At 41.0% G+C, this 24,728-nt stretch overlaps 1 protein-coding gene across 2 annotated transcripts in view; it reads right to left on the bottom strand.

Moving 5' to 3' along the window:
* Positions 1–1,597: 1,597 nt before the first annotated feature.
* Positions 1,598–24,728, bottom strand: part of NHS (NHS actin remodeling regulator) — a 365,870-nt gene continuing 342,739 nt past the window's right edge. The window contains exons 4-9 of one of the 2 annotated variants that reach the window (XM_008154944.3): positions 20,302–20,364; positions 18,114–18,306; positions 15,341–15,472; positions 9,280–12,258; positions 8,869–8,995; positions 1,598–2,207 (exon numbers count right to left, since the gene is read on the bottom strand). In XM_008154944.3, the coding sequence (XP_008153166.2) occupies positions 1,598–2,207; positions 8,869–8,995; positions 9,280–12,258; positions 15,341–15,472; positions 18,114–18,306; positions 20,302–20,364 (4,104 nt within the window). The remainder of the gene's footprint in view (positions 2,208–8,868; positions 8,996–9,279; positions 12,259–15,340; positions 15,473–18,113; positions 18,307–20,301; positions 20,365–24,728) is intronic. The other variant, XM_008154945.2, reaches the window with a different exon arrangement.

Here is a 24,728-nt window from a genome sequence, read left to right as displayed (position 1 = left end):
TGCTACCTTTTCCCATTCAAAACGTATTCTAAATACATAACTACTTATATTTCTGACATTTCAAACATTAACATCAGTTCTTGTTAAAATCAGAGGTGTAAAAACTATTTGCAGATTTCAACTTGTAACTACATTTTTTTTTCAATTTTAAGACAAGAAAATTCAAGTAATTTCAAGTAATTCAGCTTGTTTCCCTGCCTTCATTTTATCAGAGCACTTGCTCTGACATTTCCTTTCCCACCCACCACCCCTCCCCCTTTGCCATCAAGCAGATATAGTAAAATCAGACAAAAACTCAGGTGTATGTAGCATTGTGAACCAGAGCTGTTCCCCCATTCCCAGCTTAACAGTGAATATAAATAATGCATATACACATACCTATTTCCCAACTACATTGTTCACAGTGTCATTTATGTTAATTTTTAGGTAGCACAAATCTCATCAGCACAGAGAAGCTTCACTGAAAACTCATTGCAGGTATTTCTGATAAATCAACAACTCTGTAGCATGCTTATGTTTTATTTTTGTTAAAGAACCTGGAGCTAATTTCTAGACTGTTTAAGGAGTTTTAAAATTATAGTCATTAGATTATGACTTTTTATGTCTCTGGGAGCCTAATATAAAACATAACCTAAAATTAACTAGTTTTCCCTGCTCATTCTCTTTAAAGCAATTCATTGAAACATTAAAGTTTAAAGGACACTGTCAAATGCTGTTGTTCAGGGCTTTGTATTGAGAATGATGATTTCTCTCATTGATTAAAAAATCAAAAGCATGCTTTTCATTCTGTCCAAATTACCATATGGCAAATCATAGCCACGTGATTATTACTATTAGCTTGTTTGGTGCTGCAATTTGTCACAAAAATAGTTAGGTCTGAATTCCTTATTTTAAATTAATCACATTTCAGTATATGACCTCAAGATTTCCTTTATTTCACCAGTTTAAAATTCATATATGAGGTTTATCACTCAGAAATCATATTGGTGGACATTTAAATATGGTAATTAATATGAAAATGGTATTCACAGAATACAATTATTACACTTTATCTGTTGTGTTCTATAAACAGTTGGTGTGTAGTAGATAATTGGCCACATGTCCACTCGTCATCGATAAATCTATTTACACATTTTTATCAAAAATATGGTATTTACATGTGTGTAGTTCTTTCTTCTAAATTTTACTTTAGTTCATTTTAATGTAAAAAAATACCAAACCTCCAGAGTAATTTCATCTTCTTAAGAATTATGACAGTGAGGGTTTTCTTTTCTGAATAGGCAGCTCTGGGAAAAAATTTTTCTAGGTTTCATGAAAAGCAGACATTTTAAAATTCTATGTCATCAAAAGGAATGGCAGTGGGTAAATCAAACTAAGCTAAAGAAAAATATGAAAGACAGTGCAGCTACTTAAAACATGGAAAATAATCAAGAAAGACCAAACCACCTTCTGTTTCCCCAGCAAATATTTAGGAATTCATTGGTAGTCAGTGATGGTACCCCATGACACGCTGACTTTTCCCTAGCCTTCTGTTCTGTTCCCCCATCCTCATAGACTAAGGGTTTTGGCCTTTGATAGCTAGCCTGACACAGGCCACCTATGTTGAGCTCTGGGAGGATCGGTCGTCATGCGGGCTCCCATCAGAATTTTCTGTCTCCCCCTCAGAGATGGCTTGCATGGGCGCATTGTACAGCCTGCAGCGGACACTGTAGCGGCTGCTGCTGGCCACAGGAGGGGCCCGAGAACGCCCAACCCTTGCTGATGCTGAGGTGGCAAAGTTCTTCGAGGCAAAACCTTCTGCATTCACTCGTGGGGAGCATGGAGAGAGCGGGGACAATGCTTCGGCCCCAAGTGTCCCCTGATGGGCTTCATGGGTACTTTGGGGAGATTCAGCTGTGAGCTCCCCAGGAGGTTTAGGCAGGATGGGACTCTTCAGAATCTCAGTAGCAGACATGCGATAACTGGAATCCGAACGACTGCCTTTCTTGAGGAGTAACAGCTTAAACTCTTCATTGGACGTGTTGGACTTTTTAGCATTTCGGTAGATAAGACCAGGAGACCTCTGGCTGTTGGGGGTGGTCACATTGCTGTTGGGTGAAGTGACGGAACCAGTGCTGCTACTGCTATTGCTGCCAAGGGAAGCTCTTGATTTGCTTCGAACAGACATGTCCCCAGAATCTTTTCTTCCAAGTACTTTCCTTTTAGACCTTTTAAGAAAAGGAAGAATCTCAGTCCAGTTACATTTTTATGAGATGGAAAGCGTTAAGTCATGTTCATACATCTCCTTAAAGAGCATTTTGGTGCACGGTATCTGATCAGATACTACTTATTAGGGTTGTGGAGATGAGGCGTAGAATACAGTCCTTACCCTTGTAGCACTTACAGCTGGAGGGAAATTATCTGATAACCATTGGACACAAATTAGATTTTGGAAATGACCATTTCAAATAATGACTAATGTGGAGGCTAGAGGTTCCAGAGGAGGACTTATTGGGATGTTTTAGTATAAGAAAATACTGCTGTCTGACTCCTGGTTAGAATGTAGACAGTGAAGAAGTGTAGCTTTCTTTTATTAAATCTCTCTCTCCAATATGGATAAAATGCTTTGATGTTTGATATTCCAATGAATACTAGAAGAGCAAAGTAGATGGAACTGTGGATGAGACAGGATTAGCTATAGGTTGCTGGTTTATAGGCTTGGGTGATGGATATGTGTGTCTGTGTGTGTCGGGGGGGAGGTCTTGTGTGAATTATACGATTTGATCTGCTTTTTAAATTTAAAAAATTCTTATATGAGTTTTTAAATAAGTTAATCCATTTTGGGCTGCTAATAACATTATCCATAGCTGCTTGGGACCATCAACAATGTATTAATCAGTAAACCAACTTTCTATAAGTAGCTGAAAACCTAGACCACATTTGGATCTCTTAAAGCTTTGTACACTGTAAGTTATCAAGAAAACAAAACCATTCTTAAGAAGATACAAATAAATGGGTGCATATTCCGTGCTAATAGATAGGAAGAATTAACTTATTTAAAATGTCCTCACCCAGCCAGCATGGTTCAGTGGTTGAGTGTCAACCTATCAACCAGGATGTCATGGTTCCATTCCAAGTCAGGACACATGTCCAGGTTGCAGTTTCAATCCCCATGTGGGGAGTGCAGGAGGCATCCAATAAATGATTCTCTCTCATCATTGATGTTTCTTTCTCTCTCTCCCTCTCCCATCCTCTCTGAAACCAATAAAAATATTTTTTTAAATGTCCTTACCCTGGCCAGTGTTTCTAAGTGGTTAGAGCATTGGACCCGTGCACAGAAGGGTCGCCAGTTTGATTCCCTGTCATGGGCAAGTATGTGGGTTGCAGGTTCCATCGCCACCCCAGGTCAGGATGCGTGTGGGAGGTAACCAATTGATGTGTTTCTCTCATCTCTCTCTCTCTCCCTCTCTCTCTTTCTCTTTCTCTCTTTCCCCTTCCTCCACACTCTCTGAAAAAAAAAATCAATGGGAAAAATATCCTCAGGTAAGGATTAACAACAACAAAAGTTGTATATACTACCCAAAGCAATCTATAGGTCCAATGCAATCCTTATCAAAATACCAGTGGCATTTTTCACAGAACTAGAACAAATAATCCAAAATTTTATATGGAATCACAAAAGACCCCCAAATAGAAACAGCAATCGTGAAAAAGAACTAAGTTGGAGGTATCACACTATCTAATAGCAAGTTATTCTACAACTCTATAGTAATCAAAACAGCATGGTACTGGCATAAACAGAAACAGAACAATGGAACATAATAGAGAGCCCAGAAACAAACCCACACCTAAATGGTCAATTAATCTATGACGGAGGATACAAGACCAAACAATGGGGTAAAGGCAGTCTTTTCAATAAATGGTGTTGGGAAAACTGGACAGATACATGCAAAAAATGAAACTAGACTACTTTCTTACACCATCCTATCTAGTAAAAGAGTAATATGCAAATTCACCATCACTCAGCTACACCACAAGCCAAGCCCAAAAGCCACACCCACAAGCCAATCAGAGCAAGTATGCAAAATAACCCAACCAAGATGGCTACTTCCACGAAGAAAGCAGGAGGGAGGCTTGGGTTTCCCAGGCGATGGAGGAAGCCAAGCTTTCTGCACACCCTGGCCAGCCTAGGCCTCCACTCTAGGCTACAAAGTTTCAATTATAGAAGATACATAAATCCCCTGCCACCACGTAGCGAGCAGGAGGCTTGGCTCCACTCCAGGCTACAAAGTTTCAATTGTAGAAGATAAATAAACCCCAGATACCAGGGCCTCCACTTGGGTCACCAGGGGGTGTGGCCAGCCTGCAAACCACTACAGGCCCCTTGCCCAGGCGGCCTCATGCCCCAAGGGAACCCCCACCCTGATCTGGGACACCCTTCAGGGCAAACCAGCCGGTCCCCACCCATGCACCAGGCCTCTATCCTATCTAATAAAAGAGTAATATGCAGATTGACCATCACTCCAACACACAAGATGGCTGCCCCCATGTGGACACAAGATGGCCACCACAAGATGGCCAGCAGGGGAGGGCAGTTGGGAGGGACCAGGCCTGCAAGGGAGGGCAGTTGGGGGTGATCAAGCCTGCAGGGGAGGGCAGTTAGGGGTGACCAGGCCAGCAGAGGAGGGAAGTTGGGGGCAAACAGGCTGGCAGAGGAGCAGTTAGACGTCAACCAGGCTGGCAGCGGAGTGGTTAGGGGGTGATCAGGCTGGTCGGCAGAAGTGGTTAGGGGAAATCAGGAAGGCAGGCAGGTGAGCAGTTGGGAGCCAGCAGTCCTGGATTGTGAGAGGGATGTCGTTGCAGTCGGACAACCCTCTAGGGGTCCCAGATTGGAGAGGGTGCAGGCTGGGCTGAGGGACACCCCTCCCCCCGTGCACGAATTTTGTGCACCGGGCCTCTAGTATACAAGAATAAACTCAAAATGGATTAAAGACTTAAAATATGAGACCCCCAAACCATTTAAACTCCTAAAAGAAAACATAAACAGCAAACTCCCTGACATTAGTCTTCAAAGGAAACCATCAACAAAACAGACACCCTACAGAATGGGAGAAGATATTCACTGATGATATATCTGATAAGGGGTTAATATGCAAAATTTACAAAGAACTCATACAACTTAATACCAAAACAATAAACAATCCAATTAAAAAAAATGGGCAGAGGACTTGAATATACATTCATCCAAGGAGGACATAAAGATGGCCAATAGACTTATGAAAAGATGCTCAATGTCACTAATCATCAGAGAAATGCAAATTAAAACCACAATGAGATATTGCCTCATACCTGTCAGAATGACCACCATCAATAAATCAATAAACAAGTGTTGGTGAGGATGCAGAAAAAAGGGAACCCTCATGCACTGCAAATTGGAATTGTGGGATTCATGCAGCCACTATGGAAAACAGTGTGGAGGTTCCTCAGAGAATTAAAAATAGAACTACCTTATGACCCAGCAATTCCACTTCTGGGTATTTATCTGAAGAAATCCAAAGCATGAATTTGACAAGATATACACATCCCTATGTTCATTGCAATGTTATTGACAATAGCCAAGATATGGAAGTAAGCCAAATGCCCATCAATAGACAAGTGTATAAAAAAGCTGTGGTACATATATTCAATAGAAAATTACTCAGCCATAAAAAAGAATGAAACATTATCATTTGCGACAACATGAATGGACCTATAGGATATTATTCTAAGTGATATTAGTCAGACGCAGAAAGACAAATGCCATATGAATTCCCTTATATGTGGAATCTAAAGAACAAAATAAATGAACAAACAAAACAGAAGCAGATGCAGATACAGAAAACAAACTGGTCATTTCAATATGTAAGGGAGATTGGGGAGGTGAGTGAAAAAGGTGAAATGATTAAGAAGTACAGACTCACAGTTAGAAAATAGTCATGGGAATTTAAATTATAACATAGGTAATATAGTAAACTAGAGGCCCGGTGCACGAAATTCGTGCACGGAGGGGGGTTGTCCCTCAGCCCAGCCTGTACCCTCTCCAATCTGGGACATCCCTCTCACAATCCAGGACTGCTGGCTCCCAACTGCTTGCCTGCCTGCCTTCCTGATTGCCCCTAACCGCTTCTGCCTGCCTCTCACAATCCAGAACTGCTGGCTCCCAACAGCTTGCCTGCCTGCCTTCCTGATCACCCCCTAACCACTCTGCTGCCAGCCTGTTTGCCCCCAACTTCCCTCCTCTGCCGGCCTGGTCACCCCTAACTGCCCTCTCCTGAAGGGTTGATCACCTCCAACTGCCCTTCCTTGCAGGCTTGGTCCCTCTCAACTGCCCTCCCTTGCAGGCTTGGTTTCTCTCAACTGCCCTCCCTTGCAGGCCGGGTGCCTCCCAACTGCCCTCTCCTGCTGGCCATCTTGTGGTGGCCATCTTGTGTCCACATGGGGGCAGGATCTTTGACCACATGGGGGCAGCTATATTGTGTGTTGCAGTGATGATCAATCTGCATAGTAGTCTTTTATTAGATAGGATAGAGGCCTGGTACAGGGGTGGGGGCCAGCTGGTTTGCCCTGAAGGGTGTCCCTGATCAGGGTGGGGTTCCCTTGGGGCGTGGGGCAGCCTGAGCGAGGGGCCTGTGGTGGTTTGCAGGCCGGCCACGCCCCCTGGCAACGCAAGCGGAGGCCCTGGTATCTGGAATTTATTTTCCTTCTACAATTGAAACTTTGTAGCCTGGAGCAGAGCCAAGCCTGGGGCTCCCTCCGAGGCCATTTGTGTTGGGGTTATAATTGAAACTTTGTTGCCTTAAGCGGGTGGGCCTGGCCAGGGTGTGTGGAAAGCTTTGCTTCCCCTGTTGCCGGCGGCAACCCTGGCCTGCTCTCTCAGGCTCCATTCTGCCGCCATTTGTTTGAATTTGTTTACCTTCTATAATTGAAACTTTGTAGCTTGAGTGGAGGCTTAGGCCTGCAACGGATGGCAGAAAGCTTGGCTTCCTCTGTTACCTAAGAAACCTTGCTCTCTGTGGCTGTAGCCATCTTGGTTTGGGTTAATTTGCATGCTCGCTCTGATTGGATAGTGGGCGTGGCTTGTGGGCGTGGCTTGTGGGTGTGTCAGAGGTATGGTCAATTTGCATATTTGTCTATTATTAGATTAAATAATACTGTAATAACTCTGTATGGTGCTAGGTGGCTACTAGACTTATCAGAGGATCACTTCATAAGTTATGTAAATGTCTAACCACTATGCTGCACTCCTGAAACTAATATAATATTGAATGTTAACTGTAATTGAAAAAAAAAAATAGCCTGGCTGTTGTGGCTCTGGTTGAGCATCAACCTATGAACCAGGAGGTCAAGATTTGATTCCTGGTCAGGGCACATGCCTGGGTTGCAGGCTTGATCCCCAGTGAGGGGTGTGCAGGAGACAGCCAATCAATGATTCTCTTTCATCATTGATGCTTATATCTCTCTCTCCCTCTCCCTTCCTCTCTGAAATAAATAAAAATATATTTTAAAAGAAAGAAAAAATATAAAATACACAAGTTTTAGAATATAATATGCATTTATTATACATGGGAAAAATATAAAGGAATAGACTCCAAATTTAATGGCAGTTATCGTAGAATGACTGGATTTCTATTTTCTGTGTTAAATATTTCAAGTTTGAATTGTGTTGCATTTGCAAGAAGAACAGTAAAAGATTCAAAAAATACTTTCCCTTAAAAAAAAAAACACAAAATTGTTCTGGTCACTGTGCTGCACATGCATACATACATATATACATACGTACTAAACAAAGCAAATCTAGATTTAAAAACTTAGTAAGTCTACCAAACCTAGGTACCCATCATTATATTTTTTATCTTGATAAGTAAACCAGTGTACATTCAATGAATCTTCAGCATGACTCAGCTCATTGATAAGTATTCTGAAAATCCATAGGGTAGAGAAAATGTCAGCTTTGCAATTAGAGACCAGCCTTATTTGGGTTCACTAAAACCTTTGTGGTTATCTTGTGTATGCCAGTGTCCAGTTATGAAAGGAATAGGCACACTATGATTCGGTAGCTCAGTCTGATATCGGTTCAGTTTCCAAGTGTTAGTTCCTGTTCTGTTCTTCAGTCACAAGTTGTAAGTATTCTTGCCTATGGGCACTGACCACAAGGATGCAGGGGAAGGATGAGAGAATGTGAAAGGGCAGCATGGACACAACACTGTCCTAAAAAGCAGCCTAGAGGACATCCCCTGTTCAGGGGATATGGAGCATTAATTTTAGAGAAGGCCAGTGTTATTAAAGAAATTTAAGTTTTAGGAAGAGAGGGAAAAGGGGGGCAGTGGTTAGTTGTTCTGAGCTATGATATGGGTAGGTTTTAATACACTGTTGTCTCAAATTTGGGGCTCTGTTTAGTGAATCAACTTACATTTATTTGTTTATATAGGATTACAGCTTTGAGCATGTTTTTTAGAAAAGATATTACTTCAAATCAGAGATTGCACTAGAGTTTGAGCTTTCACTCTAAGTTACTTAACCACAAATAGTTTTCAAATAAAAACTTGTTCCAGAATGTCTTTCCTAGGGGAAAAACAAAAACAAAAACAAAAACAAAACACATTTCCTCAGCAATTCTTACTGAATTCTCTCAATTGAGGTCAGTCTAACTATATATAAAGACTCATATTTCCCAACTTAAATACAAGTCTATCAATTTGATTTGGGAAAATATTTCTTTGCTGTATTTTGTGTGTGTGTGGTGGGGGGGGTTGTTGTTGTTAAATGTTCTACAACTACACAAGGCTTTCCCATTATTTGCATTTGATGAGAAGCACCATAAGAAGCAAAACCTTTCATATTTTGTCTCACCTGTGAATGACTGCAAATAAATCCTCAGTTGTTCGAGGTTTGTTTGGAGATACAAACACACCTTCCACTTCAGTCTGAGAGTCTTCACTAAGTGGTGAAATCATGGAGTCATCATTTGGTGACGATTCTTAAATGAAGAACAAAAGCATCTTTAGGAGGATGTTACCGCATACTGCTGTGCTTCACTGACTCAAGGAACAAATAACCTTACTGACATTTTAAAAATGAGAGCTATATCTGTCACTCCTTAATCCATCAATAGTAAAAAGATTTTATCTCAATTGTCTTAATTAGGGAAAAGAAATAATGGAGGGATCCCAACACACAGGGCTGTACCACATTATAGGGAATGTAAGAAAGAAAAAAATTCAGAAAGTACCATGAGACCCCTTTTCAAAGGGACAAACTGACCTTTCAATGAAACCTCATCCAGACTTCCTTGGGTCTCCTCTGCTGCGCTGTTATCAGAGGCACTTTTGGCTGAAATACCTGAAGCAATATTTTCCTGCTCTGAACATTTTTCAGGGCATGAATTTACAGTTGATAGCTCTGCTTCATAGCTGATATTCCCAGGCACTTTGTCATGGTAGCGGCTCATCCCAAGTTGATGCTTAAGTTGATTGCTTATGTCTGTGGCTCTAGTTGGTAAATTTGATTGAGATGTGAGCACATCCATGGACTCAGGATATACAACTTCCTCCTGCTCTACAGAGGATGCCTTCAGGACCTGTGCAAGGATTCCATCTGGACCAGCTCCATATTGTAGCATTTTACCATCCAAGTCATTTGAGCAGGCAGCAGAGACCCTTTGAAATCCTTCTTTGGGCAAGTCACAGTTTTTACTTGGTGTGTTTTCTGGAATAGGCTCACTCTCCATATGTATTTGGTCTTTTGTGGCACTTGAATCTAGAAGATTGCTACCAGCTGAGGTTACTTTTTCTGGATCACAATGATTCTTTACATCAAAAGCACGTTTTTTTCCTAACTGTAGTTTATCTGATCCCATCTCAACTGCAGAGGAGTCTAAAAAGGACAATAAGGTGTCTTCAGTGGAGTATTGACGTGATATTGATTTCTTAGCTATATGTGGCCTAATCTTACCTGGAGATAGGGCAGCCATTGTGAGAGTGCTTTGCTCTAAGTAGGGGTGTTCCATATTATTGCCTTCTTTTTGCTTAATTTCTTCAGACCTACTGATGGACCTAAGGTTAACAGATCTCAGGACTGTTGGTGTAATTGCAAGGGACGGTGGAGGATTCGACCTCAGTGTTTCCTCTATTGTGTTCTGCTTATTATGACTAAAAACATGCAATGGGTTACGGTGGTGAAATGGTTTATTCAAGACATGAAGAGCACTTAGGTCAAGATGGGTAGGAGGTATAATTGGAAGTTCAAGGTCTTTACTTAGTGCTAGAGCTCCATCTTTTAAAGAAGGTTGCTGTAGTGAGGATTTCCTTTCTGGGACTTTCGGTTTTCTTTTGCTACCTCCAGGAGACAATGGGCCAGAAAAGAAAGCTGTAGGGAAAGAGGATGTTGGTGTTTCAGACTGGCTTGAGTAGCCACTTGATGGAGATGCCAAGCCAGCCAGCTTTTCTGGTGAAGCCAGTTTAAACTCATTGTCAACAGAAGGAAGGGATGGAGTGGTGGCTCTTGATTCTGACTGGGATGTTTGGGATTCAGAGCTCTCTGGAGATTTAATGCATTCAATAACTGTGGTACCCGTAGCAGTGCTTGAATTAGATAAAGATCTGTAGGGATCATTTGTTTTCAAGTCATTTAGAAGCCAGAGGTCTGCATAGTGAGTTGATTCAGCACCTTCATCTTTGAATGGTGGAATATCTGAAGTGTCTAACTGAGGTTCTTTACTAACATGTTCATCCTGGTTAATCCAGGAAGGTTCCTGCTTGGTGGAAATATTGGTATTTTCCATTTGAGAAGGCGTGTTGGAGAAATCAAGAGGCAACTTCATTTCCCTGGAACTGTGAGGCAGGAGCTGGCCACTGCTAATCTTTGGTTCTTTCTTCTCAGAAATGTCTGCATTTCCATCAGATTTCCTCAACGATGAGCTCCTTTTAGGTGGGGTTGGCTTTGCCTTTGGTTTCCTGAAAGAGATACTTGGTCTCCCCTGCCTCCTGTGATCTAAGTAGTCCTGCCAGGCACAGTCTGGAAGAGTAGGAGGACCTCCAATGCCCTGGCCATTCTCTGGGCTCAGGGCTGCATAGTGGCAGACATAATTCTTACTACCTTTGAGACCACAGTCAAAGTGCATGGAGGTGTAGTACCCTTCTGTGTCCACTGAAAAGTGAGAGCTAGTGTCAGCTTTGTCTGATGGAGACTTTTCCAGAAAGCTGTCATATGTGGCCATGCTTGTGAAGCTTGGACAGCCCAAGCTATCTGCCTTGGGGCGCTCAGGACTAAAATCATGGTGGCAGGAGGCATCATGATGGTGGTGCAGGTAATTCCACTCACTGTCACTTGTGTTGCTATTATTGGGGTCATCCAGGAGATCTGCCACAGTGGAGGTAAAGGAGTTAGCCCGATGGCCTCTCACTTTATCCAAGTGGTCATTGTACTGCTCTGTCACGAAGACACTGGTATCCTCATTAGCATGAGGAGTTGTGTTTAGTGACAACTCTGAATCACAGTGTGAAGAGCCAGTGAGGGGCGGAGAAGCTGCAGGAGGGATTGTCTCTGAAGTCTGTGAGGGGCATGTAGAGCTGCTCCCACTCCAGTTGCCACTGGATGACTGGTGGTCGTCTTTCTGGTCCATGTGGCTGCTGAGAAGGACACCAGCCGTGGAGATGCAGTGGATCGGGCTCCCAAAGGTGTCTGAGTTGGAGGAGATGTCACAACTTCCAGAGTCAGCAGCCATTCGGGACAGACGTGACCTCCCTCTCTCACTTAACTTGTGCTGGGGGCTGTGAAGATGTTGAGAACAGGCCAGATCCAAAGCAGGCTGGTGTTCCTGGGCACTTGGGCTGCTGGGGGCCTCACTGCAATCATTAGGGATTCTTTCTTGGTCACCCACAAAAGGCTCTCCCTCTTCATATGCGGAGGGTTTAAGACCAACTTTGGGATCACCATCTCCGCCTCTATTGCCCTCTCGGGGAAGGCTCCGAGATCTTGTGCGGCTACTCACTGCAGTTGTAAACATGGCATCACCTTTGTCTGCCAACGCAGAAATGTTGCCAGCCGAATGTGAAAGGGAAGCTGCAATACTTTGACCCCTTTGAGCTCTGATTCTCCTTCTGGATGGAGCAGCAATCAAAATATCCTCAGTTTGGCACTCGGAGTCCCTGGTTCCAGACCTCCTATTGACAGTGTTGGAAGGGTCTGGATTTGTGTGCACAATCACATTTCTTTCTCTGGCCACGGGCGATTCATCTGAATCTAGGGCACATGGAAAGTTAGTGAGATATTTTATACAACAGCATACTAAAAGACATTCTGAGAGACACCCACAAATGTGGGTGCTGTCATGTGCATTTTGGAGCTTTTTCCTTCAGAAAAAAATCATCATAAAAAATTAGGAGGCCTGGTCATACGTATGGATCAGTTGGTTGGAGCATCATCCCATGCACTGAAAGGTTGCTGGTTCAATTGCCGCTCAGGGCACTTACTTAAATTGTGGGTTCAATTCCCAGTGAGGGGGAGCATGGGAGGCAACCATTGATGTTTCTCTCATACATGAATTTTTTTTTTCTTACTCCCTCCCCCTCTCTCTAAAATCAGTAAAACATATCCTTGAGTGAGGATTAAAATAAAAATAGAAAGTTAAAATGCTTTGGGGACACTCCTTCTGTCTCTGCCAAAGGAAGGGTCTATATCTTTAGATATAGATGTAGATGATTAGATAGATATAGATAGATATAGATATAGATATAGATATAGTATAGATATAGTATAGATATAGACATACTATATAATGTATATAGTATATATTTTTCTAAGATAAGATATACTTTTAGATCTTTTGTTAATTCTCTTTCTTCAATATCAAATTACTTTGTCCCAATAAGTGACTACTGTTTTTTCAAACTAAAGTCCATTTTATCTTCTTGGGCACTATTCATTTTTTTATTTTGTAATATAAACATAATAAAATAAAAATAATAGAATTCACTATAAGAAATAAAACTTATTTACAAAAGATGATATAATAAGCCTCTATAATAAAAGCCTAATATGCTAAGTGTCCAACCGTTTGTTCGACCAGTTGCTATGATGTGCACTGACCACCAGGAGGCAGATGCTCCAACGGTATGGTAGCTTGCTGCTGGGATCTGGCCAATTGGGACTGGGAGAGATGGGCTGGACATGCCCTGGAGCCCTCCTGTGGTCCCTCCTAGGCCCTGATCATGTACCGGTGGGGTCCCTTGGTCTGGCCTGTGCCCTCTCGCAATCTGGAACCCCTCAGGGGATGTCCACAGGCCAGGCCGAGTGACTCCACCGGTGCATGAATCTGTGCACCAGGCCTCTAATAATAAAGATATGAAAAAATATCCTAAACACATAGAACAGAAAACAATTGGAAAAATGTCATCAAGAATATCATGTTATCATTATTCAATATTTAATTGAGTATCCTTGAAATTTACCTTTTTAATTATCCTATCTAATAAAAGAGAAACATGCAAATTGACCATATCTCTGCTATGCCCACAAGCCACACCCACCAGCCAATCAGGAGTGAGTATGCAAATCAACCCAACCAAAATGGTGGTTAATTTGCATATCCAGGCATGGAGCGTAGACTGAAGACAGTATAGAAGGAAGCCAAGCCCTGCAGAAGGGTGTGAAGCTGCGGAGAAGCAAGCAAGCAGGGCGGCAGAGATGGCAGGAAAGCAGGCAGGGCAGTGGAGAAGAGAGCGAAGCAGGTGAGGCGGCAGAGAAGAGAGGGAAGCAGGGGGGTCAGCGGAGAAGGGAGGGAAGCAGGTGGGGCTGCAGAGATGGGAAGGAAGCAGGCGGGGTGGCGGAGACTGCTGCAGGAAGCCCTATTCTTGCAGGAATCTTCCTGCAATGGGCCTCTAGTTAATGTCCTAAAAGTATCTCTTCAAATGAAGGTATATTTTTAAAATGAATCTTCATTGAACCTTGTTACTTTATTTATAACTAGAGACCCGGTGCATGAAATTTGTGCACAGGGGGGGTGGTGTCCCTCAGCCCAGCCTGCACCCTCTCCAATCTGGGACCCCTCTCACAATCCAGGACTGCTGGCTCCCAACTGCTTGCCTGCCTGCCTTCTTGATTGCCCATAACCGCTTCTGCCTGTCAGCCTAATCACCCCCTAACCACTCCCCTGCCAGCCTGATTGATGCCTAACTGCTCCCCTGCCAGCCTGATTGCCCCTAACTGCTCTCCCCTGCAGGCCTGGTCACCCCTAACTGCCCTACCCTGCAGGCCTGGTCACCCCTAACTGCCCTATCCTGCAGGCCTGGTCCCTCCCAACTGCCCTCCCCTGCTGGCCATCTTGTGGTGGCCATCTTGTGTACACATGGGGGAAGCCATCTTTGACCACATGGGGGCAGCCATCTTGTGTGTTGGAGTGATGGTCAATTTGCATATTACTCTTTTATTAGAAAGGATAGAGGCCTGGTGCACGGGTGGAGGCCGGCTGGTTTGCCCTGAAGGGTGTCCCGGGTCAGGGTGGGGGTTCCCCTGGGACATGGGGTGGCCTGTGCGAGGGGCCTGCGGTGGTTTGCAGGCCAGCCACGCCCCCCGGCAACCCAAGCAGAGGCCTTGGTATCTGGGATTTATTTATCTTCTATAATTGAAACTTTGTAGCCTTGAGTGGAGGCCAGGACCAGCCAGGAAGCTTGGCTTCCTCCATCGCCAGGGAAACCCCAACCTCCTGCTTGCTCCGTGGCCGCAGCTATCTTGGTTGGGTTAATTCGCATACTTGTTCCTGATTGGCTTGTGGGCGTAGCAGAGGTACGGTCAATTTGCATGTTTCTCTTTTATTAGTGTAGATTTCTACCTTAATAAAGATTTAAAAAGTAGCAAAACTTACTGAAATATAATTTCAACCATAAGACCTGCATGTATATGCCTAAATCTATAAGGTTAAACCTTCTCAGTCAAAAACAGAGACTTAAAATGCCATACCACCTGGCTTGCTGAGCAAAGGACAAATATACCGTACTTTCCGGCGTATAAGATGACTGGGCATATAAGATTTTCCTGGGTTAAAAGGTTGTTTTATATGCCGGAAAATACGGTATATTGGACTATATTGATGGGATTAGATATAATGGATTAGATATATGGGACTACCGTATTTTCCGGCGTATAAGATGACTTTTTAACCCAGGAAAATCTTATACATCCAGTCGTCTTATATGCTGGAAAGTACGGTATATCTTTTCAAAACCTCTACAAGTTACAGGGTTGACTTTTTCAAAGGAAGCTGATTAAAAGTTAGGTGGTTTCTGCACCCAACAGAATGTTAACCATTAATAGTTTTATACCACACCTATTTCTTGTTGGACTCTTCTGGGGATACCAGAGATGGTTTTCCTCCTCCTCAGTTTTCGTCTCCGCTGTAGTACAGATTGTGAATGAACAAGAGAGCAGCGTATACTAGCTTCTCTGTCAAAACCAACTCCTGCAACCCACAAATAAATCTCATTAGCCTTTTGAAATTGCAAACACATTTTCATTTGCTTGGAACACAGTGATATTTATTGAAGTAAAAGAAGAATTTGAATTAAGCTGTAAACAAATATAAGGGAGCCCTTATTCAGCTCTTATTTAAATTATGGTGCAGTACATTAAGCTTTACTTCTGAATGCAGCTCTCCACAACAGCTTGAACTGCCAAAATTAACAATAAAAGAAGGAAAATAAAAAGCAAGAGGAGATAAAAATAACATCAAAGAATAACCCTCACATAGAAATGATGCCTTAAGGACTTAAACCTTTAGCTACTACTATTTACTGGTCTCTTTCTGGGCTCTCTGAAGCTGATATCTATACATAGTAGATCCAGAGCCAAGCTGTTAACCCAAATTAGTTCAGCTAATATATCCTGACCCATCTCTTCATTAAATGCATCTTTGATTTTCCCCCTGTAACTACTATTCCCACCCCCAAAATACACACATGCTGGGAGGAAACAACAGCCTAGAGATTTGTTTTTTAAATCATCATGTACCAGTATATCAACATATGTGTAACTCCATCTATTGAAAAAAATCCGCATTATTAACTGGTACACCTAGTAACTGTCTACTTTCTTCTACTGACTAAAATGGACACTTTTTGGTTTTAGCATCAGTGTCTTATCACTATATAATAAAAATACAAGGCAGTCCCCAGTTCTGATCAACTGTAAATAAATCTTGAATTCCCAATCTTTACACAATGTGTCTGTTTGCTTTAGTAAATACAGGGGGCAGACCATGATACCTATTAGTTTCTCTCTCCATAACTACATTATTGACACAGTATATGCATTCCTATGCAATCTAGAATGCTGAGGAAGGAGTTAAATGTAAATTACTCTGGCACAGACATGCACCATGGATTTTTCAGAGTGAGCTTTGCCTCAGGAAGCCATGGTAACAAAAGTGCTTTGGAATCTGATTGTCTCATCATTTATCATGATTATTGAATAAGGGGCAGGATGGCATGTTAAACCTTGTGGAGCTATATAATGAAGCAGCTTGAGTTTTGCTTAGCATCACAGTGACAACAGTTTCTAGAACTCACTTTGAAAAATCTGTATGAGATATCACATGATGAATAATTACAATATTATTGGAGAATTTGTACTAATGGAATTTTTATTTCTTAATTCCAAACAAAAATTCAAATCCTTCCTCTAATCATAATAATTATAGAACATATAGCCTACAGACACAGACACTTTTTCTTATATAGGCATAATCAACAACTTGCTCATTAAAGCTCTTGGAATCAACAGATAATCTAGGCTTTAGTCTGAGCATAAAGATCTTTCCCTTTCCTGAATCACAAGACCCATAATCAAAGAACTAAATTTGAAAACAAGATTTTACTTACTGTGCTATGAAGAAATCAGGTGCTGCTAATAATCAGATGTCCCCAGAACTGAAAGTTAGTTTATGAGGATGCCAAAGTGATCCATTTGACAGCTGAACTCCCCTAATATATCTCATTTAGATCATGGGGATCAGATAAGGTACATGTTCTGAGAATAATTTCTTCTATAAGTTGAATAGGTCATGAAGAAAATGAACCACCAGCTTACAGCCAGCTGACCAACTAGAACTCCTTTTTTTCCAAGAAGGAAATAACTATTCCAGATACAAGGTTATAATTTGATCCCCACTTTATGTGAGAGAAATTTGAGTGGGGTTAATAATAGCTATGACCAAATTGCATTTCACATAACATGGAATCTGTAGTCATTTGGTATAAGGATGAAAAATCAGTCATAATATGGCCATTTTGAAATTTTCAATATATAAATAAGTTAAAATATAACTATTAGAGAAGCTTCAAGAAAGCCCAATAAGTAGATCATTTAATTTCCATCTTTGAAAGTTAGAATATTTTATAACATTATTTTACTTACAAAGATTACCAGATCCAATTCTGGAATTCACAATCGCTGCCAATAAACTTTTCCAGAAAAGCCTGGACAGGCTTGCGTTCAACCTAGACTAATATTCACACTCTCAATACACAGGAGGAGGAAAGCAGAGTGCACAGAAGACAGGCGTTCTGGCTTTAGAGTAGAATTCAGCTTTCATCTATGAATCCATATATTTTTAGGTCAAAAATCCCTAAAATCGCTTTAGAATTCTAAACAATCTTTAAACAAGCCTATCTTCATCCAAGGAAGCATGCAAACAGATTTTATACTTGGTCTACAGGATCATTACTTGCAGTTTTAGGAACCCAGGGTTTGCTGGGTTTTTTTTTTTTCTTGCTGTGCCATGCATCATTATCATATGATTAATCACTGCTGCTTTCTCCATTATTTCAGTCAGCTATGGCCAAAGAGCTATTTGGTGAATTTTTGTTTCCAAAAAGAAACTGTCCATCATTTACATAACAAGTGGCCCAGTGAAACATATGCAAATTGATGTTCAAAGCCTGACAAAAGCATATTGAACATCTGAGTTGTATTCTGATAAAAAGGTATTACTTGATCACAAAGCAGTATTCTTAATTAGTACCCCCAGCAGCACAGGTTTTGAACATATTTTCTACACAGAATATTCTGACCCAACTGCCCCTAAGAAAAGAACAGAACAATACCAGTGACATTGATGGGAATAATGCAAGAAGAAATCACTTGAGCATCTTGTTTCATCTTCTCCTCTGGCGTTGGGAGAGGTAGTGCTTTGCTCCAGTTGGTCTGCTTGTCCAGTGTGGAGGGGATATTGTGTACTGGGTTTTTCGGCCTCTGTCCTAACATGGCATCTGTATCTTCATCCTCCGGGGGATGGGACTGCAAATGTAGTACATTGTGACTCAACCATCAACGTTTATATATAACACACATATAAGGAATTTCACAGTTTAGTTAAGAAAGATTTGGTCAGAAATAAGCTTTTAGGTCTAAGGAAGAATTCTTATACATAGTAAACACAACTAATTAATTGACAGTTATAATTTTAATAATAAAGTGACAGAAGAGGAAAGAAGTAAGTTAAATAAACATGCTTTTCAGGTCAAATGGAATTTGACCAGAAATCCCCAAACTTTAATCTAAAGAATAATGTCTCTAATGCAGTAAGAGGTAGATCCACTTTCTCGCTATCTATCTTGCCATAAATTCCTATTGAAAGTCTTGAGAGCTCTAGATGCCTAGGGTCAAAGGGAGGAGATGATTTGGATGTCTATTAAACATTTTTGAAAATGTGCCAGAAAACCTGGAATCAGGAGACATTCCAGAACACATCATCTGAAGGATAAACCAACCTAATCTGAGAGACCAGATTAAAACACAAGGAGTTATTTTACTCCAGGACTATGAAGTTTGTGAATAACCTTTAAAAAATACTATATGCACATAGAAAAGCAAAAGTGAAGAATCTCCCCCCAAACTATAGTGAAAAATATAAATGGTGTTGGGGGAATTTAAATGAATTTCTTTTTCAAATCTGGAAGAGTAAAAACAGTCCTTATTCATTATCTTTCAGCTTTATAGTGCTAAGCTTTTCTTCCAGCTGTGTAGTTAGAGGCCTTGACTTATATAGGACATTTGAAAATTCTCCAAACCTTTTTAGATATTAATATTGTCTGACTTTGGTTTCAGGTTTGGATCCTAGCCCAGATTATTAAAAAGGCTCCATCCCAATTTTGATTTCAGATTATTAAAAGACTTAGTTTCCACTACTGAACTTCATTTTATTTCTTTTCATAATTTGGAGGAAAGCAGGTTTTGTAGAAAAAATAATAATTTTTCCTTTTGTTCCAGTTTGATTTTAATAATATTCTATCCTAAAGTCAGGACCATTAAATTTTTTTCTCATCTTCATATTTGGACGCATTATGCCCTGTTGACTCAGAGGATTTCACATATTGCCAAATGAACTGTTCTTAAGTCCCCTTAAAGAGAAGATTCTAGAGCCAGTTGTTTAAATTAACCCCCAACATTTGCTTACCTTGTCATAGGTATCTTCAATGCCCCCTAATACACTCAACAGGATATGATCCCCCCTTTGAGAAAAATTTGTTTGCCATGAATGTTTTAGTAAAAACATTGCAACCTTCTTTCTCTCTTCAGCTTTTGTGCAGACTCCCAGGAAAGCGAATAGCTCAAATAAAGTTGGAGCACAAAAGACTGTTTCCTAGGTAACTTCCAAAAAGAAAAAAAAAAAGTTTGGTGCATGCAAAAAGAGAGACAGAAAGAGCACAAGAGCTGGGGAGAAACCCCCAGGACCAATGGCCACATTTTGTAGGTGAATCCTTCCTTGAATAACAATGGACTGGGAAACAAAGAAAGATTAGTGACCTGACTACAGGCTCTGACCAGCAGACAAAAGCACTTTTTATTTAATGGTAACAGGGACAATTAACTGCTAGAGAATCCTTTTGTCCTGTTGTCTTTTTTTTTTTTTTTTTTTGAGATGAACCTTTACAATTTTGATAAATATAAGATGAACCTTTATAGTTTTGATAAATATAAGGCAAGTGGAATTTCTTTCCTCCGAACTACAAAGTCCAGGAGTAGTGTTAGGTGATGCTCTTGTTGAACAGAGCCTTATTTGCTACTTAGGGATATGTATGTGTAGGGGGGAGTAAATGGGAAGAAAAGCCAATGAATGGCATGGCTGTCTAAATTATATTTTAATTCAAGTTAGGAAAATACCCATTCTTTAAATTGATTTAAAATAATATCTGTGTTAATTAGAAACAACAGTTTGCCATAAAGAGAAAAAAGTGAAAGTGTCTGGAGAGAGTGAAGTAGGGTGCAATGGAATGTTTTCAGAACCAGTACCTTTCTACTCCATGGGGTCATGTGGCAACACTCAGTGGGGGAGGGCGAACGGGTGCTGTTAAACTATGAACATGAAATGCAAAAAAAGAAAAAAATTAAAACATGCACACAACACATTGTATACCCTGGTTAAGACAAATCTATGATATTAATGAATGAATGTAATGGGATGACATTTTCCTTTCTTCCTTTTTTTCCTTCCTTCCTTCCTTCATCTTTATTTTATGAGAAGTAGCATAAATAGTGGTTAAGAGCACAGACTCTGGAGCTAGACCGAGTTCAAATCCTGGCTCTACCACTTATTTGCTATGTAACTGGGACAATTACTCAACTCTTCTAAGGTCAGTTTCCTCATCTGTAGGGTATAAAAATAATAGATTCTACCCTCCAGGGCTGTTTTGAGGATTAAATGAGTAAATATCATAATAGACTTAGGAAAGTCCTGGCACATAATAAGCTCTATATGTTAGCATCAGCTACTATTATCACTATTATTATTATTATTATCCTTACTTTGTAGCTGTAAAGATCTGTGAAATTGTTTTTGCAAATTGTAACTTTCTATCTTTCAGATACCAATCCCATTTGCTAATTGGGAAAAGAATGAATTATTTTCTTTCCTCGGAGTGAGTTTATTTTCCTATGAACTACTTGGAAGAAAACTTCCTGTATAAAAAGCCCTCCTCTGGGCTGTTCAGAAATTGTCTCTTCCTCATATTCATTGACTGTATTTGATGACAGGGCCAATTTTATGGGCATGTGACCTGTGCAGTCACATAGGACCCCGCACTGAGAAGGACTTCACACTTGTCACTGTCTTGAAATTGTTAGTTTTTGAGTAAGGGGCCTGCATTTTCATTTTGCACTGGGACCCACAAATTATGTAGCCAGTCTTCTTTGGAGACTAATCTGGTAACCAGAATCCACTTTTCAGTATCTACTAAGACGTTAGAACTCTTTTAAAATTCTAAACCATGTCAGCATTGGATTCAGTTAGGCTTCTATTACAGCATCTTCCATGTAGCATGGCTTTAATGTAACATGAATGATCCCTGGTGTGTCTTTTTTCATTTATTAAGTTAAAAATTCCTAGAGGTAGGAGCTATATTTCATTTTCCTTTCAGTCTTTCATGATGCCAACAAAATGCCTCCTCATTGTAAGAGCTCTAACAAACTATTTGTAAACTTGAATGATACCAGCTCTGTGCTTTTTAATAGTGATGGGAAACCAAAATAAAGTAAGGGTCATACTCAAGATCTCAGGAGGAAGCAGGTGCCACAGATTCCAAGAGAACTTACCATCTTAGTGCAAATAGGTGAAAAGAAACAGAGGAAACCACAAGCAACTCTTGGTTCCATTGGTGGCATGGTACTGACATATGCTGGTTCTAGTTATTCTTAAGCCATTGGCATGTATGCATTGTTGTTCATTAATTTTTAAGCATAACAAATGCCATCTCCTCAGGCATAGTTAACTGTGATCTATATATTATTTAAGACAAATGATTTTGTAGGGTCTATGGCTTCCCCACTGAAAGTGATCATTTTGATAGATATGGCATATGTGGCCTGAGTTCAGACACTTAACCTGGCTCTCTCATAAGAAGAAGTCACACGGAGCAGCAGAGGCTCGCAGAGGGAGTGTATGAGGGCAAGCCAAGGGACAGCTAAACTCCAGGAGAAGGCGGGGGAGTGCTGGGCAGTGTTCCTCCGACCGCGCAGCACCCACAGGGGCTGGGTCCCCTCCTGGAGCTGCGGGCTCGCCGGGCGCCTCGCCATCTTGCAAGGAAAGGAGGATTTTCTTGGAAACCTGACTTTCCGCGACAACTGCAAACACTGAACTGCTGGGAGCACCAGACCACCGGTCCCCTATCAGCGCAAACATCCGGATTCAAAGAAACTCTTCACTGCACCACGGAAAGGTCAGATTTCGCCTGAAATGAGGGGCGGTTTCTAATCCCCGCGGTGGGTGAGGGAAGCGCTGGGTGAGGGAAGCGCGGCAGCTGCAGGACCGCAGGACCGGCAGGAGCCGGGAGGTCTGTGCCTAGAAAAATCGGCGGCAGTTGGAACTGCCCTGATCCGTGAATGAGGAGGGGGGTCTTCTGAGCTGCTAACAGAAGTGACCTCTTGAAAGCAACTCATTTTAATCTGACGAGGAGGGTCAGACTAATAATTTTCAAAGGAGTGCAGGCTCCTTAGTCTGGGGCACAGACCCACGGTCCGCACACCTGGGCTCTTTCCGACTCTGATTGCTAAGCCCAACACATAGAAAAACCCAGGTGGAAACCCTGAAAGACTGCAGGGGGAAGGTGTTTTTTCGGAACCTGGGGCCAGAGCTGCGTGTGACCATCAGAGAGGCAGCTCTGAGGCGCATACCTCCACAAACCGGTAGTGAGTGCCATAGAGGGGGAAAAAAAAAAAAAAGAAAAAAGAGCTAGAGAGGCCCGGAAGTCAATTCAGAAACACTGCCACCCAGGGGCTGAAACGCTAATTGTCTCTGGTGTAATTAAAAATAAATACGAGAAATTAAGACACGGCTGGCTTAAAAAGCAGGACTGGCTTCCAACACTGAAGAGCCCTGGAATGAAGCTGAACTGAAATACCGCCCAGACTGGGAAAAAGGCGTACCAAACAGAATAATAGAGGAAGTGAATGACAGCCGCTACTGCACATTTTAGTCTTCCTATTTTTTAATTTTCAATTCTTTTTTCAATTTTTAAAATTTTTTATTCTCATATTTTTTTATTTTCATTTTTTGCATCTTTTACTTAAGAAACTATTTTTTTTTCTTTTTCCTCACTCGATTTTCACCTTTTTAATTATTACATTTTTATTTTCAATCAACACTATTATTACTATTATTTTACTTTTTTTTTTTTTTTTTTTAATGTCATTTGATTTTCTCTTTCTTTTTTTTTTGGATTAGTGTCCTACATTCGATTTGCATCTTTCCCTTACAATCGCTTTACCCTATCTCAAAGCTAACATTATGCCATCACTCTCCTCCTAACCTTTCCCATTTTGGTCCCCAGTTTATCTTAACCCTTTCTGGCTTTAGATTTTCCCTACTTTTTCAGTTTACTCCCTGCTAAAACTTCACCCTACTTATATATCTAATTCCCAACCCCCTGCTCCAAATCCATACAAACCTCTCTCTACGCTACCTTAAAAAAATTATTTTTCTCTCGGGCCTTTTGTTGTTGTTTGCTTGAATGTTGATTAGATTGAATTTTTAGGCTTTTTTATGAGATAGTTTTGATTATTCTTTTTGTTGGTTTGGTTGGTTCTTTTGTTTGCTTTGTTTTTGTTTGTTTTTTACTTTTGTTTTCCCTTGCCTCACTTGATATTATCTGCTGTTGCAGTTTGTATTAATCTCCAGGCTCGTGTTGCTGGAATTTGCTGGGAATAGTGGTTGTTCTAGTGGAGTTTACTCCCCATATATATAGTTTGTTCCCCTTTTCTCTCTTAGTATCATTCTTGTCTCTCTTACTTTTTTTTTCTTTTATTTTTCTTTTCTGTTATTTCTTTTTCTTTTCTTTCTTTCTGCTCTTTTCCCAAGTTCAGATTCACACTCGTTGTTTTTTTTGTTTTGTTTTGTTTTTTTTTGTTGTTGTTGTTCTTTCTTTTTACTCTCCCTCTTCCACTCCTATTCCCTAATTTGTCTTTCTCTGGTGGTTACCTTTATTGGAGGTTATTAATATCGTGAATACAATTCTGTTCAGTGCCTTGTCTGTTGTGCCTGGTTGTGTTGTATTTTATACCTTTAAATCAACGCCAGAGAGAGAAATCTATATAACCAGACATCCGGAGAAGAGAGACCATGGGGAGACAAAGAAACAGCCCCCACAGGAAAGAGAAACAGGCATCACCAGAAAAGGAAGTAAACGATTTAGAGGCAAACAACCTATCAGAGAAAGAATTCAGAGAAATGGTCATAGGGTGGCTGAAAAGGATGGAAGACAAATTCGACAATATGAGTAAGAACCAAGAAGAAATGAAGAAGAACCAAGAAGAAATGAAAAATGACATCGCTGCTGTAAAGAACTCAATAGAAAGCATCAAGAGTAGACTAGATGAAGCAGAGGACCGCATAAGTGAGCTAGAAGACAAGATGGAAAAAAATACCCAATTACAACAGCTTCTAGAAACAAAAATTAGAAAGATTGAGGAGAGCGTAAGGGAACTTCGGGACAATACAAAACAAAACAACATCAGGATAATAGGGGTGCCAGAAGGAAAGGAAACTGAGCAAGGAATAGAAAACCTGTTTGAAGAAATAATAACAGAAAACTTCCCTGATATAGGGAAGAAAAAACCCACACAAATCCAAGAAGCTCACAGAGTTCCAAGCAAAATGAACCCCAAAAGACCGACGCCAAGGCACATTATAGTTAAGTTGGCAAACACCAACGACAAAGTAAGAATCT

The sequence above is a fragment of the Eptesicus fuscus genome, chromosome 1 (assembly GCF_027574615.1).
Source record: "Eptesicus fuscus isolate TK198812 chromosome 1, DD_ASM_mEF_20220401, whole genome shotgun sequence".
NCBI lineage: Eukaryota > Metazoa > Chordata > Mammalia > Chiroptera > Vespertilionidae > Eptesicus > Eptesicus fuscus.
The sequence above is the reverse complement of the archived record's forward strand: the minus strand, read 5'-3'. Positions and strand labels throughout refer to the sequence as shown.